Genomic DNA, 14940 nt, shown 5'->3' on the forward strand with positions numbered 1-14940 from the left:
ATCCCTTGACTAAAATTTTGACCATTTGTTATAATTCGCTGTTAGTAAGAGCAAATTTACACCAGGACGCTTATTTTGGGAATAAAAGTTTGAACGAAGCTTGTTTTTGGAATAAAGTTATTAAATAATCTTATTTTTTTCAAATTTTCCACTCCATCCTACTATTATCTTTCCTTTATTTTACTAGAAAGTCTTATATGACACAGTCTCACAGTAAGACGAGCCCAAACAAGCAGCCCGTATAATAATTTTTTAAAAAAAATTAATTAAGCAAATCGAAATATAACCGAACATGGCATACTTGATAATTATTTCTTTTTTTTTAATTAATATTAGGCCAACTCATATTAAGTTGTCTCATGGTGAAACGGTCTTAATAAAGAATTCGTCTTATTTAACACAAATGTCAATGTACTATTTTGATGTTAATGCTTTTGATTATAAAAAAAAATAATATCGATAATATTAAAATCAAGACGAAGCAAATAAAATCTCATTTAGATTAAAAAAAAATACAAATAAAAAGCAATTTATTAATAGTGTAAAAATAAAATGAGATGCTAGTGAGATGGAGTATGATGAATTATTCAAAGAAAATTTATAATTGTCTTATGTACATTGTACTTCCTCCGTTCCCCTATACTTAGTAAATTTAACTTTTTACGCAATCAAAATGTGTTATTTTGATTATTTATATATTAAACTATATACATCTAAAAATTATAAAAAGTTAATATTATGAAAGTAAGTAATTAGATGATTCAAACAAGATCTCACTTGCCTATATTTTTTCTTACACATCAGCCGCAATATATAAAATAAGCTTGAATGATAAATAGTATAAATAACAGTAATATAGCAGTCACTCAGAACGAAAGAAGTATACTCTAGATAAAATTAGAAATACGAATAAATATTTTCTCTATTCCATATTACTTGCACCAAACTAACGTTTGCACTATTCATCATTCCATGGTAATTTATTATTTCGGCTATTATACGAGAAAAGAACATAGTCATATGGATTCTTATTCTATTTGTCTCATCGCATATTTTCATAATATCAAATTTTTGTAATTTTTAGTTGTGTATGACTCTAGATATATACGATCTGACAAATGCATTAGATTGATTCTTATTCTATTTGTCTCATCGCATATTTTCATAATATCAATTTTTTATAATTTTTAGTTATGTATGACTCTAGATATATACGATCCGACAAATGCATTAAACTGCAAAAATGTATTTGGTGCAAGTATTTTAAAACGAAGGAAAACAATGATAATATAGAGCGCATACAACACAAAGACTGAGCATATATGAGAAAACACGAAGTACAAAATTCAGATTAAAACGTCCCATTTAAGAAAATATGTCACCGCATTACCATTGTCATTAGTCATTACAGAGAGAGGTACTTGGTCCTGTAGGTCATCTTGTAAAACAGCGAAAAAAACGACCAGCATATTGGCTCAAATCTAGCTTCTCAACGCACTGGGCATTTTTGATTTAGATTTTCTTGTAAAAAATCAAAACTTTAACATGAAGAAAATTAAATATACCTACCATGGCCAACTTGTGACTTAATGTTAGTGAACTGCAAAACTAATAAACGATACGAAGGACCTCACTTAAACAACTTTGAAGGTTATCCGATAGTTGATCCAAGATGCATCACCTGTAGGGCGACAATTTTATGCTAAAACTATTACAACTGATGAAATGACACCGATTTCTTGAAACACAAAACTGGGATAAATTCAATAGAAACTTTGAAGAGAAGTATACTTGTGAAACACATCATCAGCAGGGAAGTCGGCTTTCAAGGAACTTCGCTCAGAAGGCAAATGCATCAAGAACAAAAGACAGCCGCAAAATAAAATCAATAATTGATGAGCAAATAATAATTGCACTCCTCTTTCAACAATTCAGTACAATAGATTGCCAAAAGAAATTTAAAAAAAGGCTCACTGACAATACATAAGAGTATAAGACTAATTTGAGTATATTTTATATCATCAACATAATTATTAAAAACTGTAATACCTAGGGAAAAAAAATTGTATTCCATCTCACTCACAGAATTTAGGAGCATTAGTCTGTGTGGGGGCGGCAGACAGCAAAGGATGATCTTACACAGCACCAGACAATACAACATCTATAGCTTTTGTCCACCCTGAAGCAGCCTTAAACCTGAAATGAAGAAAGAGCCATCCAAGGTAAGTTCAAAATGGAACATATTTACATTTTTCATTCATAAGTAGCATATGTAGCAAACCAATATAGGTGGAAGACACAAGTCGTTAACAATCCTGTCCAATCATCACTTCCAACCTTATTTTATGAATAAACCGGTCTAAAGCGAGAAAGATAGTAGTGAAGTATATAAACGAAAAGTAAGCCAATAAGAATAAATCAAAAAAAGGGACCAGAGCAACACAGAAAATCACCTGCTACTAAACAAGGAGGATTGTCTTCCTCTTCAAGCACATACATGTGCAGTTTACCGCCTAATCTAAAACATGATACCAGCAAAATATCCTTAAACACAAAGCTGACATCCAGTTGGAATCCATGTCATATCATCACATGAATCAATCTCAAGACACGGTATGCAATCATCCATTAAGCGTGCCCCACAACATATCATCATCAGCACCCTCCCAATTGCCAGCTTCAAAATATTTTGATCCTCTGTCAGCTGCCAAAAGAGATAAGCCAACAGAAAAGAATGTCGGCCCCAGGCAATAGGTTATCCTCTGAAACACGATATTTATCTGTTCCATCTACAGATGCTGGCACTTAAGCCAAAAGAATTAGGATGGTTATCACATCCCAAAACTCCTGTTGTATACATCACCGGAATTTGTCACTCGGAACTTGGCATCTTCATAACCCCCATAGAGTTTGTTTATTCCCAATCTATCATTTCTAAGAAGCTCCGCTATGCCAACATCATTTGAACCCTGAAGTTCACTCCAACCATCCCAAGAGCGATTAGAGACTACAGGATTTCTAGGCTGTTGGAGTGAAAACTGTGAAAATGAGACATGATTACTAGCTTGAGACTGATCCATTTGTTGTGCGGCAAAGCCATAGGTGTCATTTAGTGGAGAAAGATTATCCCTAACATCATTATATCTAAGGTTCTGATGAGGTGAAAGAGATCGGTGCATCAATAACTGTACTCTTGAATCATTTTCAAATACAGGCTGCTGTACAGGGAAAGTCTGCCTCATGTCTAGAGATGAATTGTTAAGCCCGCCAGGAAGCCTCCCTTTACCGACAGCCAAAATTGCTGGATCACTGAATTCAATATCATCAGTAATATTTATGTTTCCAATTGGTGATGCCTGGTATGGGTTTCTCAAGAATGAAGATGCGTCAACCAAGTGATTACCTACGAAGGGAAACAAAAGCCAATATTAAACTTTCAAAAAAATCTAATTATCAAGAAGACAAACGTTAAAAAAATAGAAAATATCGAAGAGTAGTGGGATCACTTACCAGACTTAAATATGTCAAAAGACTGATCACCTCTTTCATGTGTAGAAAATCCAGGAGGTGGTGGCCTACTTGGTGCAGAGAACCCAGGCGGAGCTGATATCTGAGACCTAGGAACTGAAATTCAAACAAACAATTCAATAAAAAGTCACAAAGAAATCACAAGAATCACATTCAAGTCCAGCAACATTGTACAATGACATACTAGTTTCTTATGTAACAAAATGATCAATTTACATATTCCAAAAACTAAGAAAATTCCAGAGTATGTTAGGTACTCACAAGAAACCTTACTAGATGGAAAAATGGAATGCCCACTTGTCATATTATCTGAAGACTCAAAATTGCAATGAGGAAATCCAAAACCATTCCCAATTCTTTCAAAATGCTGGCCTCTACTCCCAAGAAATTCCTCTCCAAAAGAGGGATTCCTTGCCATTTGGCCACTATTGCCAAGTGAAGACTCAATGTCAAAGAAATGATTTCTAGAGTCCTGCCTGGCGAAAGAAAATCTAGATTGATCGCTATTTTGACCTTTGGAAGAACCAGCCAATTTGACAGGACCCTCTTGTTTATCTGTTTCACGCAACAACTTGGCCAAAATTTGTGGAGATGTCAAAGAGTCATCCCAAGAATCAAGATCCAGTGACAAAATATTTGATATTATGTTGTTCTCTCCCATATCTAGAGCAGGCTGAGGCTCAAAATTTATAAGCTTGCCATCAAAACTTTCTAAATGTTTCCCTTGACCAGCTTTTAATAGCATAGAACTATCCTGGTCCATAGTATGGCTGAAAAAATGGTCTAGGAACCCATTTGAAGTAACAGATGCACCAGATACATTACTTTCCAAACTTTCATTAGATACTCTATTTACAGGAGGATTAATTGAATAAGTTACTGCAGAATCAGCATCAGTTTGCGGCTGTAAAGGAAGCCTTAAATGGCTTAAAAGATGAAGCGGAGATGACATGGGTGTTGTTGATTGATTGACAACTATGGCATCTCGAAGTCTTTGGTTGTTAAAATCATCTTCTGTTTCAGAAGTCAAATTTTGTATAGTCAATTCTCGAGTATCTGACCTCAAATCAGACACTTCATTAAGAGCAGCCAAAGAATCAACGGATGTTGTAGCTTCTTTAGAAGCAATCAAAGATGAGTGTTCCTCAAGCTTCTCAGAATCATGCCGCAGTAAACCTTGACTCCTAGGCGACAAGAAACCATTCAAGCTCAAACTTTCAAGACGAATAACCTCTTCACTATTTAATTGTTTGTCCATACTAATAGACGATATCTCAGAGCATACTTCATGCATATTTACATCCATTACAGAACTATTCCCCTTGTCTTCTAAGGGGGAACCTGGTTGTCCATCTACAGAATTTGTATAGGAAAGCAGTCCACTACCGTCTACAACACTACTCATAGCTGGTAAAGAAGACTTCTCAGATGGAGGACCCGAAACTGCAAAGGATCCTTCTTTAACATTTTTCCGAGACTTCATAGCATGCTGCTTCACTGTATCTGAAATTTCTATTTTAAGTTTAGTTTGTTCTGCATGAGATTCATCATTAGACACCTGCTTCTTTCCAGTATCACTGGCAAAATTGGAAGATTGTACAGAGCCAGAAACCAATGTACCAAGAACTGGCAGACCATTAAGTGTTTCAGCCTTCTGCTTGGTTGATCCGTTTGAAGAAGCAGAGCTCACGGTTGGAGGATTGCAATTGGAAACACGTGCTCCCCTGACACAAACATAAATCAAAAACACTGAACCAACACAAAATCATAAACTGAACAGAACATTACATACCATGAGGCTGCTGCCGGCAGCACACCAGATCTCCCAGAACTACTATTGGGCGATAAACTTCTGGTACAGTTTGTTGTATTCTGCAACCAATCAACAAAATCAGAGACAAAAACGAATGCGCTGGAGAGTGACTATCACACACTTTACATCTCATACCAAGGGCTATAAGAATCTCAAAACAGACATAACCCGACAAAGTTTGGCAGGAGCGTTTAGGAATCCAGTTACATATCTCCAAGATATAACTAGATACCCAATGATGATAAAAAATAAAAATAAATAAAATAAATAAAAAAAAGACAGAGATTCAAAGGTTGGTCAATTATAAAATTAGGACACAGGAAAAAACTGCTGTAATTAGCCCCCAACGGCAAATCGCTTGAAGCAAATCTATTTAGCTCTTCAAGTACTTCGTCTCAAGCCATGGACAACCACTCACATTTTATAGAAAAAAACATCAAAATAGGCAATACCATGCACATAAATTTTGGTCGTGAGATGCAATAACAGAGATGCAGTTGTCATTCCAAAACAAAAAACATCCCTTGAACTAGTCAAAACCCAAATTTTTTTAAATTAAATCTTTATGATTTATGATACAGATATCGCCTGTTCAGTCATTATGAAACCCTTTGCAATAAGTCAGTAAGATGTGATTGCAGCCTTGTTTTTGCACAATTATAAGTAATGAAACATTGAGGAAAGACAAAAGGTATAACATCAATCACTAATAGATGTAAACCTAAAACTGCTACATCCTACATCTGAAAATTAATCATTCAAAATTTGCACTCATGATTAATTGTTAAAATCCCTCCAAATCCCTAACTCTCCCCTCTAGTTATCCAAACAAAGGATTTTTCATACTTCTAAATCCTGCCCTTCCTTTCCCTACGTTTCCCTCCATCCAAACAAAGTTTCCATACATCCAAACACAGTGTCGGTGCACAAACCACTAGTAATTATTACTTTCCGCTGACTACTATCTCATAAATCCCAAATGTTGGTTGACAACTTCAATATTTTGAACTCAGGCCCTCACGTTTGGGCGGGCAAGAACCACGTGGGTCCTCTAGCTTTTCAACAAACAATAAATATAAGCAATTTTTATCTTATTCTTCATCTCCTACTGTTGTATTATGGATGACATAAATATAAACAGCGTTTATCTGTTTCATACAAGGAACTACCATAAACCACCAAACTGTCATAGCACGACAACAAATTCTTATTTAGAGCACAGTCAGATATATTAATCTATCAAGAAAGAATGAGAAAATAAGGTCACTGAACCAAAAGGTCTTACGTTTGAAGAAGTGTTTACAGTTGGCTTCCCTATTATAGCAGAACTATTGTTGCAATAATCATCCGCCGGAGGAGGCAAAACACTCCCACAACGCCGTTGCATATTATTTGTAACTCCAGTAATCTGCTGAACTCTAAACCGAGAAAGAAAAGTCAAATTTGAACATTCAAGCCCATGAATAAAGCTTCAAAATCACATAAGAGTCCACAAATAACCAAATTATCTGAATTGCAAAAGAGCACTTTTCTAAATCCATATTACACATTTCATATCCTGATATACTTCATTATAAATTGTTAACAATTAGTCTAACAAAGCAACGCATCTTCAAGTAGGAAATTCCTACTACAAATGCTCCTGAAACATAGAGCTCCTTCTATCGGCAAATAGGCCTCCCACTAAGGCCTCACTCTATTTGCAAATAAGTGATACTTGCTTTATCATGTTCTACAGCACCACTTTTACACTAACTTCATCCTTCAATTACAAATTAGCGAGAACAATAAAAGATATTTGAGAAACCTAACTGGATCCTGTATTCCCACATTTAAAATTGACATGTTCAAAGATCTAGAAACAACTTAAATGTAAATGCTTCACTGATCTGCAAGTAGTAGTAGTAGTAGTAAAAATTCAGGATTTGATTTACAGCAAACGATTTAAGTTTCACTTTTTTCATTCCATATTTTATATCTTCTATTACCACATTACTTCCTTTCAAAATATACGTTACATAGCATTCAAAATAAGTAAGGAACTTCCTTACGAAAAATTCAGCCTCTTTTCTAGAGACAGGTATAACTAACAGGTTTAAATCAAAGAGCAAACAAGTAAATGAATTAATGCAAGAACCCTAGAACCCCACCAGAGTTGTCAGATTAGAAGCATTCTGACAAAATAAACTATTTAAATAATCAGTAACCATGGAACCAAGAAGCAACAGAGCCTTCAGCAATAAAATGGACTTCACAACCAACTTAGACAGATCTTATCTTATAAGAGGCAATGATTGCATTACAAACAACCCAATACAATCTGGATCCTTTTTGATTATAAGATTCCAACTTTATCAAGCACTTTGTCGCTAAAATCAATAGTCAATCAAAAATAACCTCTTTGTTATTATTACATGGTTAAGGGTTATTCCATCACAAAAGTATTAATTCATCTCATTTTCTGCTTTAATTTTATTCAAGCACCGTGTCTCAAAAACAAAGATGAACCAGAAGAAGCCAATCATTACAAGGATAAGACCCCATACGTCCACCCCTCCACCCTTAGTCGGGAATCAATTAAGTGGGCACTAGGTAACATAATGTTGTTGTCTCTCAAACAAGAAAGGCTATCAAGGCCAAGCAAGATACCAAAAATGCCATAGAAAAACGCTAAGTTAGACAGTAAGCTATATAAAATCAACAAACAAACCAAAAGTCTTATAAACATCATCGACTTGTCTAAGAACAACACAGCACAATTCAGGTAACCACAGCCTACAGGTGTATCAATACCTTGAGTAAGCAGATATTATTTCATCTTTTGTAAAACTATCCTCTTGTGAACCAATCTCATGCAAGTAGAGACAATCAGGATTGGTGCAGGGCTGCAGCAAAGCAAGTAAACTTCATGAGAAACAGAATATGCCAGCAGAAAAAGCTGTCACGAAATTCAATCAATTCATCATACTGAATTTCTCAGCCATGCATGGCAATATTTAGTGGTTCCAAAGCACGCCCTGCATAAAAAATATATCATCTTCAATACTAGAAACACAATATCATTAAAAAAAACACTAAGAAGTTCATTAAGCCATGAATAGTAACCTACTTCAAAGGTCGCCCATCCAAAATAAATGCATGTACCGACTGAATGCATCGAACTGCTTCTTCTTCTTTTGAGTACGTAATATATCTGAGAACAAAATAGAGAAAGATATGCATACAACAGATAAGAAAGAAACGCATACAACCGATAAGGGGCCAGTACACAGAACATTACAGCTTTCAAGAATTCATTCTTATCTATAACTCAAATCCAACGCGCGTACAAGGCTCAAATAGCACAGCATAAATTACTCCCCATAAATGGACAGCCACCGAAGGATTGTTGAGCTTAAGTTTGGAAGAAATTAAATCAAGCTCCTTCCATAATTCATGTAAGCCTTGAAAATTTTAAAAAACTTTTTAAGCTCTAAATTGTAACACCTATTCTAAATAAATTCATGATTTCTTTACAATAGTTACATGAAATATACTAGAAACATTTTGAAACCCTATAACTATTATAAAAATTGCGATACCCCCATATGAAATGTTCCATTGCACAATCCTTGAAATACTAGCTCATTGCACAATCCTTGAAACAATAATCCACTCCCATATGAAGACCCAAATTTGAAATGATCACATTCATCGATAATAGAAGCTGTGCTTTATGAAGCGCGCCCGAGGTGCGCCTAGGCGTGAGGCCCTAAGAGGCAACCACTTAAATGCATCCTTGAGTCTAGGCGCAGCACCAATTCTTAGTTGTTTATTGAGGAAAGCAAAATATACCCTCTTTTTGGTCCTAAAGCAAAATATGGAGCGAGAAAAAATAACCTTGAAGTTCTTCATTGGTTGACGTATGATTCTGATTTACATTTTAAGTGTTTGTTTTAACTGTGTCACAAAACATTTCAAGCATCAACAACCACAGTTTTTTTCTTTACCTTTGTCTTTGTTTCGGTTTATTTTTTTTTTGTTAACTCAAGACTATGTTATCAAATTATCGAGTTATCGTAGGACGTTATATGCTTAAGTAGCGTTAAGCTTACTTATATGTTATTATAATGTGAATTTCATGTTGTTTTAACTTTTAAGTGTTACATATGTATGAATTTAATTTTGGAGCTTCTTAGTGAAAGTGTGCGCCTCGCATACAAAAAGCATGCGCCTTTGCCTTGCGGCTCGGGAAAAGGACCTTTTGCGCCTCGGTGCGCCTCGCGCCTCTTAAAACTAAAAATTGGAATCAACTTTACCCAAAGCAAAGAGAAAACATGCAGAAAAATTCAAAGAATCACAGAAGAAAAAATAAACAGATGAAAGCCACAAGTGGGAAACAGTGCTAATCATCAAAAAAATTGGTTCAACTTACACACTACAGGTATTGTTGGCAAACTGCTGAATGGTGCCAGCAGAAGTTCGGGATATGGAAACCTTCAACACCTTCCCATACTGGCTAAAATACTCTCGATGTTGAAGAAGCTGTCAAAAAAGTGATAAGTGAACCACCATACTAGCAAGTAGCAACCCAAATGGTTGACATCAAGAGAGAAATACAACTCACATCTTCATCTGCAAGACTAAGTGGTAAGCCACTTATGTAGACAAGATTTCTTTGAATAACACGAACACTACTCAATTGCTTCCTGCTTTCAGAAGTCTTTGTCTTTGCTTTTTGTGATTTGTGCTTTTTCTCCATGTTGATCTCTGCAAACAATCTGATCAAAAATACATGAACAAATCAAAAAGCATTCAACAAAAGACAAGTTTGATTCATTCGTATTTGTTCAGTATAGGAGTTACATAGTGTCTAAAGCATTAGCAACTTTAACTATGGCACACCAAATTATCTAAAAGAACAACCTTTCATTGTTTTCGGCCATCCCTACAATTTTATCCTTGTCATATGGAGTACGGCAAGCAGGGCAGCGTCCCTCTGACTCATCTTTCTCAGCCATGTCCAAGAGCTGATGCCAACACCAGACACAAATCTGCATACAAGCACAATCAATTTTTTAATAAAAATCATAACAGCAATTATTTCACAAGAAAAATTTAATGTTAACAAGGAAAAGTGAGTTTAGAGTAAATCAACAACAGGAACTAGTTCCCAGTTCCGACTACATAGAGAAAACTATGATGATGATAAAGATGCACAACCTATCAGCAATATAAAAAACTAGAATTTCAACAGAGACAGAGACAGAAAAGTGGACTTTGTCACGATACTATAAAATTCGATAGATGGGAACAGGAGAGTGGATTGATGCTCATAGTGACTCGGGATAAATGAGTATGAAAAAAGTGTGTATACAATTTCGATCACAATTGCAGTAAACATCGTGAGGCAGCTTTTGTAATCAATGCTGATGATTCTGCAAGTTGCATCAGCCTATATTTACCCCATGGTAAGCTCTAAAATCTTTTAGTATGATGCGAAATATCTTCTATCGTAATACAAAAGTTTTTTGAGTTTAATGCGACAAAACCAAGACAACTACAAAAGCCATTTCCCGTTACCATGACTAAAACCAAAGTTTTGTACCAAGATCTTTATGACACGGTCAAATGCAATTCATTTTTTGCACTATGATTAGATGTATAATCTATAAATATGTGTGTGAGTATATATATATATATTCAAAACCAAAAAATGGGATTCCTGATAATAATTCAACAAGATAAATGAATTCCACATTAACCAAAAGAAAGTTAAACTTTAGCCAAGAGCATACCAAGGAAAAAGAGATTTGAGAAAAGAAAAAAATGGTAATTCCATAAAGTATTAGTAGTGCACTAGACCCATTGATTAATTGGAGGAAAGTCCAATCCTAAACGCTATTGAAAAAGAAAAAGCAACTGTACAGCACACGAAAGGGTTTTTGAAAAAAGGATATTAGAGTATAATAAAGAGGAAAGAAACGAAAAAAAAAAAAAAAAAAAAAAAAAACAAGAATGACTGGCATTTTGCTCCATCATCTCTCTCTAGGCCTCTTTACGGTCTTTCTCCCCTTTTCTCTGATGGCGTCATCTTGAAGCCTAGATTTTGCCATGCCTTTTCATTGGTACATTTCTTCTTCTCTTCTATAGAGGCTAAAGTGATACCCTTTTTCTTTTTGCCAATAATACATAGATACTTGAAGATTGATGCTCATTTGGTTGACACAAGAATTAAATTTCAATGGGAATTTCAATTTCCTTAGCAAGTATTTCCTTTGTCAAATTCCTAAAAATTATATTTTCTCGTTTGGATGAGCACGAAAAATAACAGACATAGGAATTTGTATTTACCAACCATCCCTTGGTAATTAAATTCCTACACTTTGAAGGAATCAACACTTTTTCAAAGGAATTGTTAATCTCTATGCTTGCCCAAAAATGTCAACCAAGCAACTACTCAAAAAGCAATTCCTAGGAAATAAAAATTCCAAGGGAAATAAGGTGCAACCTATGTTACTTAGACTCGGATACTGATGTAGGATACCGGTACGTGTCCAAGTGTAGGATACGTCTAAATATACAATTTAACGCCAAAAATGAAATGTCTAAATGTCATACCAATGTCCGAGCATCAAGGATCGGACACGGGTACATAAAGCAAAATGAAGAGTTCGAGTAACATAGGAGGCAACCAAACAACCTCTTACATGCTAGATGTCATAAGGCCTAAGGGACAAAGATGTCGACAAACCCATTTGGAATTTGCAACTCAGCAACATGAATTGTTCAGTTTGTTTCCCAATCTGGGTTGAACTCACTACATTCCAGGTCGGAGATTGGTGCTATCTATGATACAAGGGTGTGGACTAATTTATTGTAGCTCATGGATCAATTTTAGCATACGCCTTAAAAATCCTAAATATAATAAAGATATCATGATTCATGAATCATTACTGCTCAAAATGATTATTGTCCATATTATTGTCCACCTAAAAAGACATTAATGCCGGATAATGGAGAAAATACAACATCCCCAAAACCTAGGAAACCTAGAAATGTTACTTCTCAGCCCTAAAGTCACCAACCAGGAAACCACACCAATCTCTTTCCGATTTGGATCCCTTAGTAAATAACCTAAGTGCTACATTTCAGAATTGAAAGTATCACTGAAAATTGTTTCACCAGATCACTCAAAAACTTCATCCTCAAAAATAAAAATAAAAAATTCAAACAGCAATTAACAAAACAAGAAGCAACTTTAAAAGCAATGGATAAGAAGACAACTATCTACCTCATAGCCACACTTGCACGGCTTCAATTGCTGATCAGTAAAATCCATCTCCTCGGCACAAAGAGGACAGGTCTTCTCACCCTCATCCGTCATGGTTGATTTGCGAGAAATCTAATCAAAAATGCAAACATAATCAATCAAAACACAACAAAATAATAATAATAAAGAAAAGGCATACAAGTTTACATTGGGCAGAAGCAAGATTAAACAAATGAAATGAAAAACAATTCAATAACCCCGCCAACATAAACAGGGTGCATGCATATACACATTACATCAATCTCAAAAAGGTTAAATTCCCACCAGTACTACAATTCCAAAAACCTAAACTACATACCTTTAATTGAGAATGAGCCGATGCTAATCACCAAATGAATGATAAAATTCCCACCAACTCAATCTCAAAAAGGTTAAATTCCCACCAGTAAATTCAATTCCAAAAACCGAATCATAAACCTTCAATTGAGGATGAGGCGATGCTAATCACCCAATGAATGATAAAAAACCCCAAAAAAATCCATAAATCTATAACAGACACTAAAACCCAACCCAATGCTACTGATTGCCAACAGTAGAACCCAACCAATGAATTAAAATAAATAAACAAAATATCCGGAAAGTAAAAATTAACAATGTAAAGCACCAGAATCAGAGATCCAAATGAAGAATTCGAGCAAAACACAACCAATCAAACGAAAGATTCAACAGAAAAACATAGAAAAAAAACCTAAAAATCAAACCTTGTAAGGCATGCAACAAGTAAACAATAATCAAATCAAAATAAAAAGAAGATTAAGTTTAGGTTATACATCAATAAAAATCGCAAGTTAAAAAACTCCACCAAATTAAGGATCTTACAAAAATCAATCAAATCACAAAAAAAGTGAAATTGATGGAAAATTAGAGAAGAAATGAAGTGAAAAAGTCTAGAAGAACTTACTGTGCAGAGATCGGAAAAACGATGAATCTGCAAGAGAAAAGGGAAACAGAAGATAGGGAGAGGATGAGAAACGCGAGATGGGAAAAGATGAGAGAGAAACAAAAAAACACCATACGAAGTGAGAAGGGAAAAAGGAGGAGAGAGAAACAAAAAAATACGGCTTTTTTACTCCAGATACTAGACGGAGACAGAAACATACATACAGGAAGCTGAAAGCTCCAATGGGGATTATTTTTTTTATTATTATGGAGTATTATTATTATTAATGTATTGATTTATCTAATCATCATTTTATTTATCCCAAATATTTAATACACTCCTTACGAATATTTCACCTTAAGGAGAGATAAATTTTTTAATTAATGTTTTTAACACTTATTTAGATATAAAATATATTCATGTAAGATATCGTTAGATTTATCTTAATATATACTTTTTTATTATGTATTTTTAAAATTTTTTATTATGTGTATTTAGAGATATTGAGGTTTAAAATTTATATTGAAAACTGTACAAAAAGTAAATGAGAAGAACATAAAAAAACAGAGGGAGTAATTAATACTCCTTCATTTCATTCTAGTCGAAGGTTTAATTTTATGTGTTATTACATTCTTATCAAATATTTTAATGCTTCTTTATTTTATTTTTATTTTTATTTTTATGAAATTCATTATTTTATATCTAGTAGGTTTTAGTTTACTACAATTATAATCGAGTCTTATGATGTCACATATATAAGTATCATTTAGATAAAAGTACAATAAAATAGGATGTTCATTGGGTCACTATTGTGTAGAGCTTATTACATGAATTCATGTGTATGTTGATTAGTGAATTAAAACACAAATTAAGTCACCATAAGTATGAAATCTCAAAAATCATCGTAAATATGACATGTTAATGTAACACATAAGCTTTTTTTGGGAAGGTGAGAAGTTTTGATGAACTAGTATATATTGGCATGTATATGTACATCAAATGACACTCTTCAACATTCTAATATTCTTTGCACATACTCCACTTAAAATGTAATGATAAAAGAGGTTTTCTTATTTTGGATTAGCACGTGTGGTATCTATTTGATGCTTGTGGACTAACATTAGAGATACGACAATCAACGTTCTCAATATCTTCACATATATCATATCGTTCATACCCAATTGCTTGGTGGAATTTACGCTACGAGGGTATGATCCTTTCATATACTTTATTCGTATTCTTATATGCATGAGATCCTATTTTAGAAGTAAAATTATATCTTACAATTTCGTTATACGCATGTAAAGTCCTACATTGCTTTCAGTTAGCCTCTTGCATATCTTAATATGAATTTTAGTATTTTGATTCAAGTAGGAGAGATTAAATGTGGATTACAACTGCTTGATT

General features: G+C 34.2%; 1 protein-coding gene across 2 annotated transcripts; it reads right to left on the minus strand.

The window, feature by feature from the left end:
* Positions 1-1858: 1858 nt before the first annotated feature.
* Positions 1859-13750, minus strand: LOC130805500 (uncharacterized). Of its 2 annotated transcripts, none has more exons than XM_057670279.1 (14): positions 13555-13750; positions 12615-12725; positions 10247-10374; positions 9948-10101; positions 9756-9865; positions 8451-8534; positions 8310-8358; positions 8135-8226; positions 6627-6759; positions 5321-5400; positions 3802-5252; positions 3511-3624; positions 2454-3403; positions 1859-2196 (listed from the first exon to the last, which is right to left on the minus strand). In XM_057670279.1, exons 2-13 carry the CDS (start codon positions 12705-12707, stop codon positions 2832-2834), a joined length of 3060 nt encoding a protein of 1019 aa, XP_057526262.1. In that variant the 5' UTR covers positions 12708-12725; positions 13555-13750; the 3' UTR covers positions 1859-2196; positions 2454-2831. The 2 variants fall into 2 exon arrangements, with proteins under 2 accessions (XP_057526262.1, XP_057526259.1); XM_057670276.1 differs by having other exon boundaries at positions 3790-5252; positions 13555-13749.
* Positions 13751-14940: the final 1190 nt, after the last annotated feature.

The sequence above is a fragment of the Amaranthus tricolor genome, chromosome 1 (genome assembly GCF_026212465.1).
Source record: "Amaranthus tricolor cultivar Red isolate AtriRed21 chromosome 1, ASM2621246v1, whole genome shotgun sequence".
Classification (NCBI taxonomy): Eukaryota; Viridiplantae; Streptophyta; class Magnoliopsida; order Caryophyllales; family Amaranthaceae; genus Amaranthus; species Amaranthus tricolor.

Bases quoted from the DNA above. Each gene is read 5' to 3' on its own strand.
- LOC130805500 (XM_057670276.1), bottom strand. From the start codon at position 12,707: ATGACGGATGAGGGTGAGAAGACCTGTCCTCTTTGTGCCGAGGAGATG. The intron at 9,866-9,947 runs GTGAGTTGTATT...CTTTTTTGACAG, and splicing joins TTAGTCTTGCAGATGAAGAT to CTTCTTCAACATCGAGAGTA. The intron at 5,253-5,320 runs GTATGTAATGTT...TGTTTGTGTCAG, and splicing joins CTGCCGGCAGCAGCCTCATG to GGGAGCACGTGTTTCCAATT.